The sequence below is a fragment of the Musca domestica genome, unplaced genomic scaffold (assembly GCF_030504385.1).
Source record: "Musca domestica strain aabys unplaced genomic scaffold, Musca_domestica.polishedcontigs.V.1.1 15, whole genome shotgun sequence".
NCBI classification, from domain to species: domain Eukaryota; kingdom Metazoa; phylum Arthropoda; class Insecta; order Diptera; family Muscidae; genus Musca; species Musca domestica.
The window spans coordinates 15,334,057-15,357,042 of record NW_026712207.1 but is presented as its reverse complement, the minus strand read 5'-3'; the positions used below and the strand labels follow the sequence as shown (position 1 = coordinate 15,357,042).

Sequence of the window (22,986 nt, the reverse complement as noted above, 5' to 3'; positions counted from 1 at the left end):
TTCAAATAAATTTTACCCAAAGGGACATGGGTTTTTTTAGAATTACATACCTTCTGTAGACATAATCCTAAGGTTGAACTTATTTTTCTCATAAGTGTTTCCTTTTTTTTTAAAAAAAGTTTACTAGAACTGATGCCTTCAGGACATACTTCCTTCCATAAGCTTTTACCATAAATTAAATGCAATAGTTTTACTGCCAATACCTAACAATCAAACCTCAAGCATGTGGATCGAACTTCATTAAAATCTTTTTTTGCTCAGCACATTTTATTATTCAGTATTCCCGACTGGGCATTCAAAATAATTGATATTCCAAAAAAAAAATGTCAATCTTGAATTTCAATATCTAATCCATCACCTCAACTCCTTTTTGTTAAAATTACATTTACAATAGCACCAAATCACACAAAAAAACTTTGTGAAAGGACACCTAAAGATGCCCCAAATTCCTTTTGTTTTATTCATTCCATTTTAAGTGTCAAATTTATTATGCAAATAGACAAAGGCTGTAATGAAACAGGATTAATTAAAAATTTTCAATTTTCAACAACAGCAAAAACAATAGCTCCTTTTAATAGAATAGCAATCCTGTCAGTATTTAATTTCTTTATTCCTATCATTCTAACCGCACTGACAGCCAGATCAGAACTTGTGGTTTATTTGAACTTAAATATATTTAAAATTCAGTCCATGTAATGGATTATGTATGTGTATCGGTGTGTGTGTGGGCGTGTGAGTGTGTGTGTTTAAAGTTTCCATTTCACATGGATTAGTATTTATATGTAAACGTTTAAGGATTTGCCACTTTAATTCAATTATGTGCATATATTTTAATCTTTGTGCTTCCATTTTTAGCTCCCCAACATTATCCGACCTTTAGCTATCGTCCAAAGTAAATTATTCTTGCTTGCTGAGTTTGCATTACGAATTTTCAAATAATTCCATCTAAATTTTTCATAAAACCCAACCACAGTCTTTTTTCCCCATCTTTTCACCCCTCCAATGGGGAGAGGGGCAGCAAGAAGAAGAAGAACTCCCCAAAGAAATGAACATGACTGTTTGTGGCAAATCTGAACACCCAGAGAATTTTTATCTCTGTGCCAGGCAAACGTGTCCGGCATAGGCAACGACGTCAAGTAATACAACACCTAAGCCTATACACCTAGCCTAGCCTGGCAAAGAGTGGCTGTGGCAGTGCCCTGGCCAACCCAGGAGCATAACTTTGGCCAAAGCCTAAAATTTTAATATATGGATATGATGTGGCACTAAAGACTGCTCCACTACCTCGTCTTCTTCATGGCACTAAGCTGCACTCGGATTTAATACACAAACAGCATGGACTAAATGAGACGTTGTAGTGGTCGATTGCTTGGAAACCATTTCACTTCAAGTCTATTTCTTGAATATCTATCTGCCTGGATGTGAGTGCGAATCTGAGTGCGAGTGTGTGTGTTTGAGTGTTTTCGTTGAGGTTTTAGTTATCTGCTGGGTGGTGTTTTGGGCTTTGAAGAGCTTTTTCCAAATGAATTTAAATTAAATCAGTTCTGAACTTAAGATGCTAAAAAGCATTGATTTACATAAATACACTCGCACACACACACACACGCGTGCGCTTGCCTGCTTGCTTATGCACAGACAGAGATCTGTGGTATATTTAGATACAATTCTTTTCCAAGGACAGTCGCTTTATCAATAGGTTGATGCAGACACATACATATCTATGTGTCCATTTGTGGCCATAAAATACACAGATAAATTGGAAATTGAGTATGGATTCATACATATGGGCTTTTCCATATGCATATGTACATATTTTAGCAGTCTGGCAGATAAAGAATAAATGAATACTCCTAAGTGTTTTGGGTGTGTATGTGTGTGTGTGATTATAGTTGCCTAGCATAAGGTGGTTATAATTGTTTTTTCTACTCCCCTCCTTTTTTCGTCTAATAAATAGTAATTTTGCCTATAGGTGATGCTAATCTGTAGTACGATGATGTACAGTTTGTGGGCAGGGTATTATGACAAATGTTCACAGAAAAATTTAGAAGTAAATGGAGGATGGAATTTCAAGAAGAAAAATTACATTTTCAAAATAATATATTGATAAGCTCGACAAAACCCTAAGTGAAAAACAAAACCACAAAAATATAGAAAAGTATAGAATTTTAGTGTGAATGAAAGTACAGAGTACCGAAAAGATAAAAGTTAGAATACGGTAAAATGTAGAGCAGTGTCTGATTTTTTTTTTTTTTTTTTTTTTTTTTGCACAAAAATTCTAAATAAAATACATCATTTCAAAATTTGTTTCTTTAAAAAAGTTATAATTTCACATGTCCATAAAAATATATTGAGCTCGAAATTTCATTGACCATTTATGAAAACTGAGAAAATAATGAATTAGCATGGAAGTATCAGTCCTAAAAATAACTATTTTTTACTAAATGACTATTTTTTGGCAGGATGTCCATGAATAACATCGAGGAGGTCTGATTTACAAGTTCACGACATTCGAACTTAAAGTCCTTAAAAATGTTATTTTACAAATCCACGTTTATTTTTTGAGAAGCCCTTAAATGGTTCTTAGAAATCCATGAAGAACTTGAAATTACAATGCTTTTTGTCCTTGAAATCCTGGAAATCCTTGATCCACAATTTTTGGGTTTAAAATATTCTTTTTTTAAGAAAAATATTTATGAAATCACAATTTTGATTTGAATTTCCTTCAAAATGTACTTTAATTTTTATCCACGAATTTTTGGTCCTGACCCTCAAAAAATCCTTGATATGAACTTAGCTGCCAGGAAATATTCGAAAAAAATAAAAACACATACAATTTTCTTTACAAATGTTACACAATTAGTTGCCAGGAAATTCTTAAAAAGGACCTAAAAATCTATGATACTTACCAGGAAGTCCATGATTTTTGGCTAGGAAATCCTTGAAAAGAAACGTGATTTTTACAAGAAACCTTTTGAACAAAACACGATAAGGAAATCGTTAAAATTTTCTTTTGACCGGTGTTTTTTTTTTAGACAAATCAAAGTAAAAAAGCAGTTAAGTTTGATCGAGCCAAACTTTTTATACCCTCCACCATTTGGAAAAAACTTGAAAAATTTCAAAAAAAATTCTGCTGAAAAATATCACTCAAATGAAAACCGTTGGGGGCTATGCAATGACGTGGTTCTGCATAAGTAATTTTTTTTCATAGGCTGTATTAACGGTTCGGAACTCGAAATTTGAAAAAAATCCGTTGAATAATGTCGCAAAAATCACAAAAATACCGAATATCTAGGGATACCGTTATATGGGCGCTATGCTAAAACGTGGACCTATGTAGACATTTCTCTTATAGGGGGTAAAGTAATCAGAAGGAACCCCTTGTGCGGTTTTAAATACAATTACATTGAACATTTTGCCTAAAATGATCAAAATACCGAATATCGGGGGGTTACCGTTATATGGGGGCTATAAATATCATGTTCCCATATATACAATTCTCGTCTAGGGAATAAAGTACTCACAAGAAAATCCTTGTGTGGATTTTCAGACAATTCCGTTGAAAAATGTGGCTAAAGCATCAACATACCGAATATCGGGAGGAACCATTAAATAGGAGATATATGATATCGTAGATCTTTATAGGAAATTCTCTTCCAGGGGATAAAATACTCACAAGGGAACCGATATAGCCCATCTTCGAACTTGACCTGCCTGCAGACAAAAGACAGATATGTGCAAAATATTAGCTTTATATCTTAATTCGTTTTGAATCTAACGTGATTACAACAGATGGACAGGGCTAAATCGTAAAGAATTTTACGCTGATCAAGAATGTATTTGTATACTTTGTTGGGTCTAAAATTATTATTTCGTTGAGTTACAAACAGAATGGCGAACTTAATATAGCCTCCATTTTATGCATGGTTGAAGATATAAAAATCTTAAAAATCCACTTTTTTGTTAGGAGGTCCTTAAAATTTTTCAGAAAAACATAAAATCAAGACCAATGTGCCAAGGTACCAAAAAAAGTAGACCGATATATCTAATGGTTATACTTGATCTAATCTTAATGTTTGAAGCATGAAATGCCAAGGAAATCATGACTAATTTCATGGCTTTCAGTGGCGTTACTCAAATTTGTCTTCCTTGTTTGAAGGAAATGTTGATTTCGACTACATTTTATACTTCCTTCGCTTTATAGGAAATATATATTTTTTCAAATTTTAAACGCTTTTTAGGGTTTGGAAGTTGATCAAATTTGGCTCTTTTGAATTCAACCGAAGCCATGTAAAAACAATTGAATTTTTTGTTTTATCATGTAACGACCCAAATTCCCTTCTTCTGGCTAAGGTATGCTCGCGGGGTCTAGGGTCTGCCACAGAAATTTATAAAGTGACCGAGAGAGTAAAAAACGCAAGTTGTTTGTGTTTTAAGCAAAATAAATAACGTTTATTCAGAATTGATTGGGGTTTACTTATATTAAACAGCTCTTGTAAGAAAGTATATATAGATTTTGGTATATAATGCGGCAAATTTAGCGTCCTTGCTCTTCTGATGCTGGTTATCCTCCTGTGTTTGTCGAAAACACCCCACCTCGAGGGATTGAAGAACGTAGAAACCAAGGGCTGTAGACACCTCAAGGGATTAAACGGGGATACCCGAAGGGCTTGAACACCTCAATGGGGTTGATAAAGAAGAACCCAAGGGCTTTACACCTCAAGGGGTTAAAACGATGACCCCAAGGGCTTCAAAAACACCTCAAGGGGTTAATACCAGAAGGCCCAAGGGCTTTGACGCCTCAAGGGGTTAAAAACGAAGAGACCCGAAGGACTTTAACGCCTCAAGGGGATAGATACGACGAACCCAAGGGCTTCAAAACACCTCAAGGGGTTAATACCAGAAGGCCCAAGGGCTTTGACACCTCAAGGGGTTACAAACGAAGAGACCCGAAGGGCTTTAACGCCTCGAGGGGATAAATACGATGATCCCAAGGGCTTCAAAACACCTCAAGGGGTTAATACCCGAAGACCCAAGGGCTTTACGACACCTCAAGGGGTTAATTCCCGAAGCACCCAAGGGCTTTACGACACCTCAAGGGGTTAGAAGCGAAGAAACCCGAAGAACCCAAGGGCTTTACGACACCTCAAGGGGTTAATTCCCGAAGCACCCAAGGGCTTTACGACACCTCAAGGGGTTAGAAGCGAAGAAACCCGAAGAACCCAAGGGCTTTACGACACCTCAAGGGGTTAATTCCCGAAGCACCCAAGGGCTTTACGACACCTCAAGGGGTTAGAAGCGAAGAAACCCGAAGAACCCAAGGGCTTTACGACACCTCAAGGGGTTAATTCCCGAAGAACCCAAGGGCTTTACGACACCTCAAGGGCTAAATTCCCGAAGAACCCAAGGGCTTTGCGACACCTCAAGGGTTTAGAATCTAGTTAGAGAACACGAGTTACCGAAGGGCTATGACACCTCTAACAGTTTTCCTATCTTGTCACCACTCTGACTCACCTGACTTCTTTGCTGTTGTTCACTTCAAAAACTGAAAGAACTTCTCATAGAACTTTTCCTTTTTATAGGATCGCAGCATGTCACGTGATCTCAGACTTTCTATGGCAAAGCCTTTTTGTTGTTAGACAAAACAGTTATAAATTTTGTCTTCCATGCATTCGCTTTGCCATCATCGAACGATGGTTCACTGTCATGCATGGTCTTTGTTGTTATGCTATGCCTGCGTTGTCCGGTCTCCACTACCATGCATTAGCATCAATGCCCAGTGAGTCTTGTTTGTTGTTGTGCGTTTATGCATTGTGCCATGCTTGCTTGTTGTTGTGTGTTTATGCATTGGCGCAATGCTTTGGTTGAATCGATCGTTGTGATGCTTGCTTGTTGTTGGCTGCCTATGCATTGGTGCAGTGCATTGTCATTGCAGTTGTGCGTTGATCTAACAACATTGCTCGCTGTGACTGCGTGGCCTTGAATATGACGGTCATTGAACCTAACTGTCCAGTGTTAAAATCAATGCCAAACAAGAAATCGATGTAAATAATTATGAGGGGGATTGGTTAAGTTTTGGAAATAAAAAGCGGTGTTTATGAAAATTCATATTTATATAAATAATTCATTATTTACACAAATAAATTTGACAATTTGACAATTAAACAACAAAGTGGGGACGAAAACAAATGAAATGACTTTCGTCGTCACACTGCCTCCCCTCCCTAAATGAGCCGGCTGCTTTCACAACATCCGCACAAAAGTTTTGCCTTGTCGATTTACGTGGACCCGGAGCTTCTTCCCGCCAATGGTAAAAACACGCTTATGTTGGTGGTGAGGTATCCAGCGACGAAGGGCTTCTCGCAGACATGGCTGTAATTCGCTCCTAATTTCCTCTGGTAACATTTCCCGGCATTCAAATTGGATGTCCTCAACAGATTTTTCCGAAGTTACCGGTACGACAACCACACTGGATACTGTCGGGGGGTTCGGGCTTCTTACTTGTTCCAACCGACGGTTTATATGGGGTTGACCGTATTCGGTTTCCGACTCAGAGTCCGGTGCATACCGAGGGGACAGAGCCAAACCCATGTTACGTCCGGGTGTCGGTGGAAATCCCGTGTCCATGAAGAGGGTACGACCTGGCGTCGGTGGTAAGTCGGTTAAGGTGTCTCCGGCTGCCATGGGTGACACTGTAGGAGGGGGGGTGATGGGGTAGTCGTGTACCACAGGTGGTCTCCGGGGCGGGGTAGATGGTACCTCATCGTCAGATGAGATAACGATGGTCTCGACTACTACCGGTGAGGACGATGGCACTTCACGTCGCATCTTCTTTTGGTTGTGGGACCTCCTCCTTGTGGGTTCGCTGGTGTTGGCCCTCTTGGATGGCTTAGGGGCAAGTGTGGACCTTGCGTTCTTTTTCCGCAGTGCATCGGTTTCCCCCTCTGTTAACCTCGTGAGCACAACCGAGCAGGGTTTGAGCGACTCCACAAGCTGGTATTGATGCTTGTAAAAAGCCTTTGTACGTAATGGTTGGGTAGGTTGGTCCATTATTGATTTTTGGGAATCTGTTGAGGTAGAAGAGACAGTATCTATGTTAGTATCTACACAATTTAGATGTTCAGATGGTGAGACGTAAGGTTTCATATCCCCCAGATGAGCGTTCCTCTCGTGTTTCCCGTCAACTTTCCGAACCTTCGCGATAACCGGAGATGGAAAACTAATAATTTCGAAAGGCCCATCGAACTTAGGTGCCAATTTCGCCGCGAAATTGTCCGTCGCTTTTGACAATGGATGTTGTTTAACCAGTACAAGGTCTCCGACAACTGGAGCCCACTTACGACGTCTAAGGTTATACCGTCTTTTCTGATTTTCTCCAGCTTGAGCCAAGTTCTTCTTGACTATTTGGAAAATTTCACGTAGTTCGATCGCCCTCTTCGAAGGTTCTTTAACTCGAGCACCCGAACCGATTGTTACCTCATCGAACAGAGCACCTGGGAGCCTTGGTTCTCGACCCTGCACAAGAAAGGCCGGGCTGTACCCCGTTGACTCAGAAACGCTTGAATTAACTGCCAACGTAATTTCTGGCAGAAAGTCGTCCCATTTGTTATGCTGATTGCCTGTAAGCTGAGCGATAACTGTCTTTATTGTTCGGTTGGCTCGCTCCGTGGGGTTTTCCTGTGGACAATATGGTGCAGTAAATTGTCGGCGAACACCAGTTTCCTCCAGGAAAACGTTCAGTACCTTACTGGTGAACTGGCTTCCGTTATCGGTAATGAGTAACTTCGGTGCGCCAAATCGAGATAGAATCCTCTCCCTAAATGCTTTTATCACACCTTCTGCCGTAGCTTTTCGCATTGGGACTAACTCAACCCACTTTGTGAACCGATCCACAAATACCAAGAGCATGCTATTTCCGTGCTTGGTGCGTGGCATTGGGCCCACGAAGTCAGCACACACTACTGCCCAAGGTTCTTCAGGTACCGAAGTTAGCATTTCTCCTGCCGGGGCTGTCTGACTTGGCTTGTACCTTTGACACGACTCACATTTCTTCACAAAGCGCGTCACATCGCGAGTCATGCCAGGCCAATAATAGCGTCCACACGTTCTGTTGATTGTCTTCCGGATACCTAGATGTCCGGCTGCTGGTTGGCTATGATTTTCCTGGAGAACTCGCTCACGCAGCTGGGATGGAACGCATAACTTCCATGGTGTGTCGTCCTCGTCATCCTTGGTCCTTTGAATGTGCCTGTACAAGTTTGAGCCTACTATGGCGTAATCTGGAAACTTCTCCGGGTTCTTCTCGATCGCTTGCAATTTTTCCTTAATCCAGGGGCACTGAGTAACGGATTCCTCCACGGCCCTCATCAGTGGTTCCACCGGCTGTCTGGACAAGGCATCCGCTACTACGTTTAAGCTTCCCCTCCGGTATTCTATGGTAAACGTGTATTGTTGCAACTCCAACGCCCAGCGTGCTAGTCTTCCAGTAGGATTCTCAATGGAGTTGAGCCATTTTAGTGCCAAGTGATCCGTTATGACTAGGAAATTGTAGCCTTCGAGGTATTGGCGCATTTTCCGAATGCCCCATACTATCGCTAAGCACTCTTTTTCGGTGGCCGAGTAGTTGTTTTCTGCCCCGTTCAACGTTCTGCTGGCATATGCTATAACTCGCTCACCTTCGTCGAAAGTCTGGGTAAGAACCGCTCCAAGTCCATGATCGCTAGCGTCTGTCTGAAGGACAAATCTCCGTGCAAAGTCAGGGCAGGCGAGTACTGGGGCCTGGGTGAGTCTGGCTTTGAGCACTTCAAACACTGTCTGTTGGTTTTCCGTCCATTTCCAGTGTTTGCCTTTCTTAAGAAGTGACGTTAGGGTTTGAGCAATAGTGGCAAAATCGGGTATAAATCTCCGGTACCAAGAAACCACCCCCAAAAAGCGCCGTAACTCCTTAAGTGTTTTGGGTGGCTCTATCCCCTGAATTGCTGCAACCTTATCGGGGTCAGTGTGAATGCCTTTCCCGCTGATTACGTGACCCAAATATTTTGTCTCACGTTTAAAGAACTCGCATTTGTCGGGGTTGATTCGCAATCGGGCTTCACGCAACCGCTGGAAAACATTTCGTAGATTCTCTAAATGTTCCTCCAATGTTCTTCCGATAACAACAATATCGTCTAAATAGGCAAACGCATGTGGCTCCATCTCTGGTCCGATAACGCTATCCAATGCCCGTTGAAATGTTGCGGGTGCCGAGTGGAGACCAAATGGCATGACTTTCCATTGATATAGTCCTCGTCCAGCCACAGTGAAGGCAGTATATTTTCTGCTGTCCTCCTCCAGAGGGATTTGCCAGTAGCCGTCCTTCAAATCGAGACTGCTCACGTACCTGGCTTCTCGTAGTCGATTTAAGATAGTATCAATTCGGGGAAGTGGATACGCGTCTGGTTCAGATCGGCTGTTAAGTTGCCTGAAGTCTATACATAGTCGCCACGTCCCGTTTCTTTTTTGGGCCAAAGTAATTGGGGAACTGTATGGGCTATGTGAGGGCTCTATGTATCCTAATGTTAGAAGCTCGTTAATTTTGTCATCTATGATGGCCTGCATAGCTGGATTTCGGGGTGCATATCGGGCCTTAAAGGGCCGGACGTCCTTCATTTTAATTCGATGGATCGCCGCGGTAGACGGGCCTTGAATTTCTTCAAACTGTCCGAGTTCAACATCTAGGAAGGATTGTATCCTTGCTTGGTCCTCTGTTTCAAGCTCACTTACCGTTTTATGTCCAGCCGCTTCGGCTCCTTCTTCGTTAGCTGCTGACGTGGTTATGATTGTTCCGAGATGATGTACTTCTGGCTGGACTCCGAATTCGCAGGTGAGACCGGCACAGCTGATACGTGCCTCGCTTTTAACTAAAAAGTCTAGTCCTAGTAGTAGGTCCTCTGTGGCGTCAGGCATAACTAGAAATCTGACTGACAATCGCCGGTTTCCAAAGATGACCTGAGTATGAACCGCTTCTCGTATTTGCCGTAGGGAACCGTCGGCTAAGGTAACATGGGCAGTGTGTGGTGTACTTAAGAGGTCCGGCCCAATGGTGTCGCGTAGTTTTTCACTGATGAAATTACTAGTGGCCCCAGTATCCACCGTTGCAGCTAGAGGCTGACCCGCAACTATTATAGTGGCCACCAGTTTAGTTGCTTCGACGTGAAGCGAAGTTCTCAGTTGAGGGGACTGGCCATTTTCAGCGGATCCGTTGCCCCTCTGTTCTTTCGGACCCGATTGCCGTTTCCCGACATAACGCGGCAACAATCTGTGGTGCGTACTCCTCTACGACCACAATCCCAGCAAAACAAAACCTGAGAATTTCTACACCCAGATGCAAAATGTCCAGGTTGAGCACAGCGTCTACAGGCAGTGCTTGGATCGAGGCGGTCCTGTTTGCTTCCCAGGTCGGTCGGATCTATTTGTCGATGTTGCTCGCGTATGGGACCGGAACCGGGAGGTAAACTCTCTAAATCGTCTGCCATTTCGAGCAGGTCGCTAAGCGTATGAAAATCCCGGCGTCTTATATACCAGAGGTATTCTGGGAGGGCATTTCTAAAAATCCTTTCGAGTTTCTGGCCCTCCGTATATGCGGTGTGGCGCATCAAGTTTTGCATGCTTAACGTATATGATTTAAAGGGTTCCCGTGGCCGTTGTTTTCTTTTTCGTATTTCGTCTTCCAACTGTTCGAAATACCTAGACGGCAAAAAGAAACGAAGGAAGTCTTCTCGAAGTTGTTTCCAGGTTGTCCATTGCTGATTGTTGTTCCGGTACCATACCAATGCATTTTCCTTTAATACTTCTGGCATCATTCGGGGCAAATATTCAAGGTTAACCTCATACATGACGGCCAGCTCTTCCAGTCTTTCGATAAATTCTAGGGGACCTCGACTACCATCATAACTGATGTTCCATTTTCGGACCTGGTCTGCTAGGGCTCGAGGATCCCAAACCGCCTTATCTTTGTTAATATCCGTACTAGGCTGTACGGGGGTAATATTTGAAGAAGCAGCCGCGGCTTGGTTTTCGTTTGCTGGAACATTGATTCCTCCGGATGGAGTAGTTGACGCGGTGACCGTTATACTGGGTGTTTTCTGCGGGGTGAGAAACTTCAATTCCTGGCTAGTAGCTGGCTTCTCATATTTCTCCTGCAATTCTATGAGTCGAGAGAATCGTTGAGGGGAGTGATCCTCCGATAATAGGAGGGCGAACCGTCTCCGAAGCTCTTCGACAGTACCAGATGTTGGACAACCGAACTCCTCTAAATAGGCCAACAAGTCTTCCCTTCTTAGGGTGTAGGCCCAGGAGACACGCAAAGATGCCGGCATTCCCGTAACCTTCCAATCAATTCTTGTTTAACGTTTAAACTCTCTCACGGTCCCTGCTCGGGCGCCACTGTAACGACCCAAATTCCCTTCTTCTGGCTAAGGTATGCTCGCGGGGTCTAGGGTCTGCCACAGAAATTTATAAAGTGACCGAGAGAGTAAAAAACGCAAGTTGTTTGTGTTTTAAGCAAAATAAATAACGTTTATTCAGAATTGATTGGGGTTTACTTATATTAAACAGCTCTTGTAAGAAAGTATATATAGATTTTGGTATATAATGCGGCAAATTTAGCGTCCTTGCTCTTCTGATGCTGGTTATCCTCCTGTGTTTGTCGAAAACACCCCACCTCGAGGGATTGAAGAACGTAGAAACCAAGGGCTGTAGACACCTCAAGGGATTAAACGGGGATACCCGAAGGGCTTGAACACCTCAATGGGGTTGATAAAGAAGAACCCAAGGGCTTTACACCTCAAGGGGTTAAAACGATGACCCCAAGGGCTTCAAAAACACCTCAAGGGGTTAATACCAGAAGGCCCAAGGGCTTTGACGCCTCAAGGGGTTAAAAACGAAGAGACCCGAAGGACTTTAACGCCTCAAGGGGATAGATACGACGAACCCAAGGGCTTCAAAACACCTCAAGGGGTTAATACCAGAAGGCCCAAGGGCTTTGACACCTCAAGGGGTTACAAACGAAGAGACCCGAAGGGCTTTAACGCCTCGAGGGGATAAATACGATGATCCCAAGGGCTTCAAAACACCTCAAGGGGTTAATACCCGAAGACCCAAGGGCTTTACGACACCTCAAGGGGTTAATTCCCGAAGCACCCAAGGGCTTTACGACACCTCAAGGGGTTAGAAGCGAAGAAACCCGAAGAACCCAAGGGCTTTACGACACCTCAAGGGGTTAATTCCCGAAGCACCCAAGGGCTTTACGACACCTCAAGGGGTTAGAAGCGAAGAAACCCGAAGAACCCAAGGGCTTTACGACACCTCAAGGGGTTAATTCCCGAAGCACCCAAGGGCTTTACGACACCTCAAGGGGTTAGAAGCGAAGAAACCCGAAGAACCCAAGGGCTTTACGACACCTCAAGGGGTTAATTCCCGAAGAACCCAAGGGCTTTACGACACCTCAAGGGCTAAATTCCCGAAGAACCCAAGGGCTTTGCGACACCTCAAGGGTTTAGAATCTAGTTAGAGAACACGAGTTACCGAAGGGCTATGACACCTCTAACAGTTTTCCTATCTTGTCACCACTCTGACTCACCTGACTTCTTTGCTGTTGTTCACTTCAAAAACTGAAAGAACTTCTCATAGAACTTTTCCTTTTTATAGGATCGCAGCATGTCACGTGATCTCAGACTTTCTATGGCAAAGCCTTTTTGTTGTTAGACAAAACAGTTATAAATTTTGTCTTCCATGCATTCGCTTTGCCATCATCGAACGATGGTTCACTGTCATGCATGGTCTTTGTTGTTATGCTATGCCTGCGTTGTCCGGTCTCCACTACCATGCATTAGCATCAATGCCCAGTGAGTCTTGTTTGTTGTTGTGCGTTTATGCATTGTGCCATGCTTGCTTGTTGTTGTGTGTTTATGCATTGGCGCAATGCTTTGGTTGAATCGATCGTTGTGATGCTTGCTTGTTGTTGGCTGCCTATGCATTGGTGCAGTGCATTGTCATTGCAGTTGTGCGTTGATCTAACAACATTGCTCGCTGTGACTGCGTGGCCTTGAATATGACGGTCATTGAACCTAACTGTCCAGTGTTAAAATCAATGCCAAACAAGAAATCGATGTAAATAATTATGAGGGGGATTGGTTAAGTTTTGGAAATAAAAAGCGGTGTTTATGAAAATTCATATTTATATAAATAATTCATTATTTACACAAATAAATTTGACAATTTGACAATTAAACAATTAAACAACAAAGTGGGGACGAAAACAAATGAAATGACTTTCGTCGTCACAATCAATGTAAACAATATGCAAGACGATTCTGGATATTGAGCTGGAACAAAAAGCTTGTTCTCAGAAACATACTTTTCGTTACGTAAAATTATTCGTCAGTGGTCAAAAGCCTGAACGTAGGATTTCTAATGACAAGGCTTCCGTTTTACAATATATTTGAATATCACGGACCCTTTTTGTACATCTCATATCCTTCGTTGGTACTAAATGTGAGATCCTAGCATTATTTCCGTAAATTTTCAGTCTTGTCTAAACGTCTAATGAAATCTGATCTTATAAACATGTTCTTAGTTTTGCTACAAAACCTGTCAAGGTAAAGGCGGTTTGTCCTACTTGACATGAAATAGAATAGAAAAAATATTTAAATTTTCATTAAAACCGGTTCTGAGGCTAGAAAATCGTATAAGTGTACTGAACAAATTTTGATTTCAAAAATCTTTCCGCCCATATGTAATTCATTAGGTCAGACACTGTCCCCTCCATTTCCAACACATGTGTACGTAGGTATGTCCATGTGTATAATCAAACTAAAGGCTTTATGTTATGGTCATATCGAACTGACAGCATTGTCTGTGAACGTTTTTCAAATGCGGGTGTCCACAAAAACCACAAATTGATATTTATCTTCACTCCTGTCCGTGCTTCGAGTCTCGAGGGAGAAGATATGGGCCACCCCGGGCACTCAGCACGCTTTTAACACAATCCCACGGCGATGGTCTATCTATGGTGGCCAGTGGTATCAGGACAACTTCTATGGCTTTTGCCTGATGATGTTTTCGAGTTAGTCGTCATCGTCGACGAATGTTAGAAGTTTCATCTGGGGGATTATGTTGAAAATCCCTTTTTTAATTAAAAAAGAAACGAATGAGAGAACGGACGGGCGAACGAACGAACGAACGAAAAAAATTAAACGTAGTTGACAACAATGACTGCTGGTCGATTGCTTGGTTTTGCTGGCAGTTGTTACAACAGCAGCAGCATTCTTTGCTTTTGCCTCTTGTTTTTTGCTCTCCTCTGTTAACTTTCTTTTTCATTCACTGATGTGATTGTTGTAACCGAGCGTGCGGCATCAACAATCGTCTGTGTTCGTTCATTTGTCAGCCAACATTCAGTTTGAAATGATTCCAGAATTAAATGTTTGTATGAGGAAGATGCAATGTCCTCCTGCTCCTCCTCCCCTCCCCATCTTCAATTTAGGGTTAACATTGAAGAGTCACATACTTAAAGGTCATCCTTGAGTGATACGTGGTCCTGTGTGAGTGTTCGCCAAAGGCAGTTGTTATTCTCATACCCAACACACATACACCCACACACTCACATTTACAATCACACAATAGATAATTCTAAAACGTACGCAGCAATTCATTTCTAAAAGACACAATTGAAATATGTTCACGTTTGTGTCCTGTTTTGACTGTTGTCCTTTTTTGTTCTCCCTGTTGTTCTTGTTGCTTACGTTTTTCCTTCTGTGTTAATCCCAACAATTTGTCGTGTGTCGTTGCTGTTGTTGTTGTTACTCAACAAGACCAAACTGTTTGATTCATTTGTCGCTTTGAGAAATGAGTGGATGCCGTTTGCTTCATTGTTTCGCAGGATTCGTCCGTATCCCCCCTTCACCTTCACAATGCGGCAACATATGTTCGACATTCAAACCTTTCACCACTTGAATTCTTCCCCTTGAATAGTTTTCTTTGTATCTACGCTTTGTTTCAATTAAGTCAGCTTAATTTGTATATTTAGAAGAAATAATCATAGAATTGAGTTTGAAAAAAAATTGGAGAATAGTGGCAGTAATTTGAGGAGAACGGATTAAGTCCTAATCGAAGTTTTAAGCGGGTAATCAAAAGTATTTTTTTTTAAATTTTGAATAATTGGATGAGATCCATTAGGCTTTCAAATAAAATAAGTTTTATCGTCTTAATTTAGTTATGAGTTGGAAAATGTTCAAGTGTACTAAATTCTGGCTATACCTTAATATGGCTAATATATCAACATTAGGAGTGAAGTCAATGCCTCTGTTAAATGTCAATGTATATTTTTCACAAAATATGGGAACCCTTGGCTGAGATGGTAACTTCTGGTTGCTTGTATATTCACATTATATTCTCTCTTCATTGGATAGCAATCAAAAATATACCTAAGGGAAACAGCGGAAACAACAGAGAGGCCCAGGCACGCGCCCTTATCGTTTCCTGTGACCTTTTTTGTATTTTTGCATGGAAAAATTACTTTGGCTAGTTTAGCCATTCGAAATGATTTTCAAATATATTTCTGGATATGTCGCTGCATGGAAATAGGAGGTATTTTCTCCTGTGACGGAGAGATATGTGTTCTGATACTTCCCACAAAATGTCAAAATATTGAAAAGTCTGAAAAAAAGTTACCTTAGTATGGGGCTTAGCCTAGTTCTCGATTAAGACTCAGGTCTTAAAGTCTTAAATTGTATTATATTCCGTCTTATAGTACACGTCTTACATTATTATACCCTCCGTCATATGGCTAGAGAGGGTATATATAATTTGATACGGCCAAAACGTGCCTCATCGAAATAACGGTTTTAGGCCCTAAGTATCTTTGGAGCAAAACCGTTTCAAGACATTTGCGGTCTAGCGTCCGTCCGTCTGTCTGGTTGGCTGGTGCGATAACTCTCGAAGGGAGTATCAAATTTGTTCCAAACTTGGGTACATCGTGATATTATTACCAAACTTAGATCCAGTTCGGAGTTGAGCAATGTGGGTCCACTCCTTCTGGTACCTTCCCCACAAAAGGTCGAAATTTTCAAAGAAAATAATTTACTGCACAGAAAGAGAGAGGATGAACCAATTTTGCTCCAACTTTGCAAATTCTAATATTTGGATCAGTGCGAAAATGGACAATATCGGTCCACTCCATCAAGTACCTCCCCCACAAAGCCTCAATATTTTAAATGACCAAAACGATTATAAAATCCGAAAAAAAGAATCCGAATCTTTTCATATTTGACATATCACAATATTTTTATTAACCCAAGTTGTAGTGTAAAGATGGGATATCGCTCCACTCCTTCTGGTACCTCCTCCACAAAGCGTCAATGTTTTGAATAACCAAAACGATTATTAAATCCAAAATAGGCATCCAGTTCTCTTCATATTTCACACACCACAATATATGTATTAACCCTAGGTCTAGTGAAAAGATGGGATATCGGTGCACTTCTTCTGGTACCTCCCCACCAAAGGGTTCAAGATTTAAAAAAACGCTAAAAGAAATTTCACAAACACACACTACGGATAAAATTTTTGGATAATCGAGGTTTCATATGAGGCAAAATAGCGACTTCAAGCTTTCCAAATTTTCCACTTCTTAATATTAATGTCCGACTAAGGTCTACATTGATTAGGGTCTATATTAATTAACCTACGTCGGCCTTAAGTAGTCAAGTATTATATCATTGAAGTTAAATTCCCCTTTTCGTTCACTCTGACGGTCCTTCATTATAATATTGACGACATTCCACTATTCTGTTTATGGCAACTCCAAATAACAATATTCTATCCCATATAATGTATTCTTGATTTGGGTAAAATGCCGTTCGTCCATTTGTATTCCAAATATCTCATATAACCCTCATATAAGGGCAACCCTGATTTAACGTATTTTTTAAGATTTTGGACTCATTTTTCAAGGAAGGTATCTGAAAGGTAAAATTTGTTGCTCCTAATAGGTAACTAAATCCTTGACAAGAGGATCCAATATATTTTCACTTTTTTGTTTGTTTTTTTTTTTTTTTTTCAATTTTTTCAATGCAATTAGTGTGTTGATAAAAAATTAATTTAAAAACCATTAAAGGACCCTTATAGAAATTTACAATAAAAATATTCAAAAGCATTTGAATTTTTTTTTTCCACATAGAAATACCACTCCTTTACATGCACTTTACTTCATGTTAAAAAAAAAAAACCGAATTGTTACAGGAAAATCAAATTTATCTTCTTTTATCTGCAACCACCATAGTTCCCAGACATTCGCATGCGGCTGTCTGTATGTTTTGCCAAATAAATCCCAGCTATTAACCCAATTTTGTACTTCAAACAATTTCCTTCATACCACTCAAACTGGCCAAAAACCATTTGCAAATTTTCTTACAGTAATACCGGATTTCTTATATCCTTCCTTGTCATCTTTGTCTTCTTCTTCTGCTGCTGCTTCTACTGATGATGGTGATGTCGTCCTTGCTCTAGCCACTCGTCTCGTCCACTTGCTTTCTATCAAATTGAGAGATTTTGGTATTTGCTTGTGGTTTTGATTCCAGAATACTTTTGCACTACTGCCACTGCCACATCCTTCGTGTTCTCCTTCCTCTTCGTATGTATTGGAACGTTGATGGTTGTAGTTTTTAATAGGTTTTTGTTCCATTACCCTGTGCTTTTATCTTCGTCCTCTTGTTCTTCTCCTCCTCAATCAAACCCGGAAAAAATGTAACATTTCGATTTTCAGGCTACGAATTGCAATGCAAATAACAATAACAACAACAGCAACAACACAATGCTAGTGGTTATGCAAACATTCCAATTGGGTCTTTTACGCACTGACTCAGTCACCCTCACTCACTCACTCACTCCAACCACCCACCACGACCCATCCCTGCCAATCGCCCTGACAGCGACAAAAAACCAAATTGATTTTCAGTGTCTTCAGCAGATAACAGCATTTGGTAGATTTATCATTTTAAGTTTGGTTTAAGTTCGATTTTTTATGCAGCATGAATTGCAGTTTTTTGTTGTCGTTGTTGTTGTCATTGTCGATTTTGGTGGCTGTTTTTTTTTCCATTATAAACGCTTGTACATTCGAAATGAAAAGAATGAAATTGAAGTATGGTGTCTGAGCTGTTACAAGTATTTCTATATAAATCCACATACAAACAAAACAAGCGGAGAAAAAAATGGAACATTTGTTTTTTGCCATCTCTGCCTCTCTCTCTCTCTCTCACTCCCACTCATTTCATCCCAGATATGTACTTTCGGTATAATTGTATGAGGTTGCTATAAATGTGACATGTTAATGCGTAGCAAGTGTAAATGTGTTTGAGTGTGCGTGTGTGTGTTCATTTGTTGTAAGCCTTAAATGGATATCATTGAACAGTAAATACATTATACTTTAATCCTATTGCATTACATTTAATGTCTCCCTTATTGCCAGCTAGCCAGACAGCCCGCCCTCCCGCCTGCTTTGCTGGCCGACATATGCCCACTCTTGGCTTATGTATTATTTGTGGCCGAGCAAAACTACAGAAAGAACACAGAGACACAAACTAGAATTGTTCACTACACTGTGCGGTCATTTATGAGCATTACATGTATACATGAAAGTGCAGGTATTTGGGAAAGACTTCTGAACGTTTAATAACTTCTGGTGAAAATTTTCTAATTCCATTATTGAGCAGTACCATATGATTGTGTCATAATAAGCGGTTATTTTTAGGATTTTCTTTCCAATGATTTAAAAAAAAAAATGTGAATTAAATTATGGCCCTTAGACGAGAAAAAAGTTCATAGTGGCCCAGTCATGGTAGACAATTTTTCACCTTTATGAACAAGTTTACCTATTTTGTAATCTCAAAATCGTTGACGTTCCCAACATTTTCCAGTGAGGTCAAGTCTGGAGTATTCTCCCATTTGTTATGTTCATAACATTCTATTTTTAAAAGATTTGTTTGAATTGAATTTTTATTGGAAAATTGGCATTGGCAATGGGGTTGTACTTCTTTTTAAGTTCCATACAGAACCACGGTGTTGAAACCAGATTTTTTTAAATCTGTCAATACGTTGAAGAATATATCTATATCTATAAAAGAGGAAAATGTTTGTATGTTTGTTTGTTTGTTTGTTTGTTTGTTTGTTTGTTTGTAATTTATGGACTCGAAAACCGCTGAATAGATTTTCCTGAAAATTTCCATATATACTGCAACATCGCCTGAAAGTAACATAGGCTATATACATTTCTGAATTTCCACTTGGAACTGGAGATATAGCATCAGAATCGGAGGTACCTCCCAAAAATTCAGATTTTATATGCACATATCTATTGATTGGTTGAAGATACAGTCTCCAAATTTGGAATACGTAACGGAATTTGGAACAAAAATAAGTTTGCCAAATTATATTGTAATCGGTTCAGATTTGGATATAGCTCCCATATATATTTTCGACCGATTTCGTTCATTTGATGCCTCAAACACAATATGAATGTTCGATTCCAATGAAATTTGGAATGTGTGACGGGATTTAATCCGAAAATAAATTTGTCAAATTATATTGAAATCGGTTCAGATTTGGATATAGCTCCCATATACATTTTCGGCCGATTTCATGTATTTGGTGGACCAAACACGATATGTATTTCCAATTGTAATGAAATTTAAAATAAGTAACGGAATTGGGAGCCAAAATGAATTTGTCAAATTAAATTGAAATCGGTTCAGATTTGGATATAGCTCCCATATATATTTTCGACCGATTTCGTTCATTTGATGCCTCAAACACAATATGAATGTTCGATTCCAATGAAATTTGGAATGCGTGACGGGATTTAATCCGAAAATAAATTTGTCAAATTATATTGAAATCGGTTCAGATTTGGATATAGCTCCCATATATATTTTCGACCGATTTCATGTATTTGATGCACCAAACTCTAATTTCAATGAAATTTGGAATGTGTAGCGGAAATTAAAACAAATATACATTTGTCAAATTATATTAAAATCGGTTCAGATTTGGATATAGCTCTCATATATATTTTCGACCGATTTCATGTATTTTATGCACCATGCACGATATGTATGTTCGATTCCAAAGAAATTTGGAATATGTAACGGGATTTTGATTAAAAAAAAATTAGTCAAATTATATTAAAATCGATTCAGATTCGGATATAGCTCCCATATATATTTTCCGCGATTTCACATATTTGATGCACAAAATACGATACGTATTTCCGATTCCAATGAAATTCGGCATGAGTTGCTAAATTTGGTACAAAAATAAATTTGACAAATTATATTCAAATACGCTCGGATTTGATTATAGCTCCTATATATATACTCAGCCGATTTCACATATTTGATGCACCCAAAGCGAGAGAGACAAAATCTGGCACCAGAAAAAGTTGCCAAATTATATTGAAATCAATTGAGGTTTGGGTATAGCTAACATATATATATTTCGGCCGATTTCATACACGTTATGCACCAAACATGATATATATGACCGATACCAATGAAATTCAGAATGTGTGGCGGAATTTGGTTACAATAATAAATGTGACAAATAAATTGGAAATTAGTTAAGATTTGGATATAGCTCCCATATATATATTTTCGGCCGATTTCACATATTTGACGCACCATTTTCAATGAAATATGAAAGGTGTGGCGGATTTTGGTGTAAAAGTAATTTTTTTAAAATTATATTTAAATCGGGTCAGATTGGGATATGATTTTAATAAGAACCATTGACCCACAAGGCCTTATGCTAACACTAAAAAACAACACAACAATTAATTTGAAATACGCTTATTACGGCGAAGTATGTTGCTATCTCGAATTCACTAATTGCAATAGAAATGCCACTCAACTTCAAAAGATTGCAGTTTACTGCACGCTTGGTATTTGCTATGAAATAAATAAATCCGAAGGACAAACCCTTCGTGTATGTATGTCATGTTACTGCTTTTCTAATGGTTTTGGTTATTTACGCATTAAAGTAGTGCAATAATTTTTTTTTTTAATTTTTAAAATTGTTTTTTTTTTAACCAACATATATTCGTAAATAAAATTTTGAATGCATATAAAATCAAAAGGGGTAGCGAAGCGCACCGGGTTCAGCTAGTTTTTATAAAAAATAAATATAATAAGCATATAGTTATTATTGGTGTAATAATCTATAGTAATGACTTAGCCCATAACATCAATCAGCCGGTTTCATAGATTGATGATATATTCAACCAATGAGCGAAGAAAAGTCAACTTTTAGTCAACTTTGCTATTACCAGAACTGCGAAGTCGAGCCATAGCAGTAAGCAAAGGTAAAAATTATAGGGTGAGATAAAAAAACTGCAACAAAGTCAAACGCCATAAATTTTATATATTTTTTTAAATTTATTAACTGAAAGCAAAAAATGTGGGAAATAGCATCAAAATTTTAAAATAAGTTTAGATTTGTTCCAATTGGCACATTTATCACGAATTATGGCCTGCAAACGGCCACTGAAACCGGCTGCCTGAATGTTGCTCCGCGGTATTTTAGCCCATTCCCGGCGAAGCGCTTGCTTGAGGTGATCAACAATCTGGTATTGTTTAGTTCCAACCTTCCTTTCCAAAATACTGCAGACACAATAGTATACTGATATTTGGGTGGCCATTGTGCGCTGGAAATGAAGTGAGGAACCCCCTTTTGTAACCATTCTTTTGTGGCGCGTGCTGAGTGCGATGGTGCTGAGTCCTGTTGGAATGTCCAAAGTCTGCGGGCAAAGTATTTGCGTGCCCAAGGCTTTAATACACCCTCCTGAATATTTTCGCGATAATATTCGGCATTTATTCTGATGCCACGGTCGATTAATACGAGCGGAGAGCGGCCCACACCATCACCAGGGCCGGCGCTTGAGTTCTGGTGGCCAACCCAAGGTGCACATTTTCAGCTGACGTCTTTGCCAAGTAAACACATCGGAGAAAACCAAATTCAGCAGTTCTCCACTTTTGGCCAAGCGACGCAACTCTTTAGCTCTTTTGAGTCTATTTTCTTTTTGTTGCGGTGTAAGTTCTTGCACTTTTTGAAATCTCAATATTTGACGAATGAAATATTCCGATATGTTCAGCTCACGAGCCATTTTTCGGCCACTGCGACGCGGTTTCGATCAAGTCGCTTCTTTACTCTTCTAACCATTTCCGCTGATGCTGTTTTCTTCCGTCTACTTCCTTAACGTCGGGCTACGCTTCCAATATCACGGTAACGAGCAATGGTACGAGACACAAAAGATTTATTCATATTAAAATTCTGGAGTGCTCTAACGAAAGCCACTTGTGGTTTTCCAGCCAAATATAAAGAAATCACACTATCACGCTTGAATTCCATCGCGAATAACTTTTTTTCTGGAAAATTCTCACCAAAATGCTTTTGTATGCTTGTAAACAATATAATGAACTGTCACTGGAATAATTTTAACAGCTGTCGGATGAATGGCTTCATCTCACCCTGTATGCTTCTACTACAGTTATAATTTAGAATCAGAGGATATATGCGATGTATACCCAACTCTGAAGCGGGTTTCACCTCTTGTACCAAATCAAATTGTTATAAACTGCATGATATTGCTTCGATGGTGCACAATAACTGTAAAATCGGAAGATGATATGTATGGAAGCTCTATTCAAATCTAAATCGATCTCGATAAAATTTGGCAGGGATATTTCTAAACTGTATCTCATATCTGGTACTAACTTAGTCCCTCTTTTGAAAATGATTTAATAGATTTTATAAGATGCGTAGATTCTAAACCAAACAGGAACCTCTTTGAGCGTTATCGTTCTTTCCATACAAATAGAAATTGCAGAATCGTCGCAATTATTCCAGAGATTTTTTTTACAATGTTACAATATTACAAGGACTACCGGGTTTAGTCTAGGTGGT

The 22,986-nt window shown here is 39.8% G+C and overlaps 2 protein-coding genes across 8 annotated transcripts in view; one reads left to right on the top strand and one right to left on the bottom strand.

Annotated features, from left to right (window-relative positions):
• LOC101897588 (RNA-binding protein Musashi homolog Rbp6) overlaps window positions 1-22,986 on the top strand; it is an 824,018-nt gene that overhangs the window by 679,217 nt on the left and 121,815 nt on the right. The gene's annotated exons all lie outside the window — the stretch shown is intronic.
• Window positions 4,955-13,262, bottom strand: LOC131801255 (uncharacterized). Of its 2 annotated transcripts, none has more exons than XM_059119708.1 (2): window positions 9,760-13,262; window positions 4,955-7,064 (listed from the first exon to the last, which is right to left on the bottom strand). In XM_059119708.1, the coding sequence occupies exon 1, from the start codon at window positions 11,352-11,354 to the stop codon at window positions 10,203-10,205; it is 1,152 nt and encodes a 383-aa protein (XP_058975691.1). In that variant the 5' UTR covers window positions 11,355-13,262; the 3' UTR covers window positions 4,955-7,064; window positions 9,760-10,202. The 2 variants fall into 2 exon arrangements, with proteins under 2 accessions (XP_058975691.1, XP_058975692.1); XM_059119709.1 differs by having other exon boundaries at window positions 4,957-7,064; window positions 12,617-13,257.

Excerpts from the sequence above, each read along its gene's own strand:
- LOC131801255 (XM_059119708.1), bottom strand. The coding sequence starts at position 11,354 with ATGCCGGCATCTTTGCGTGTCTCCTGGGCCTACACCCTAAGAAGGGAA.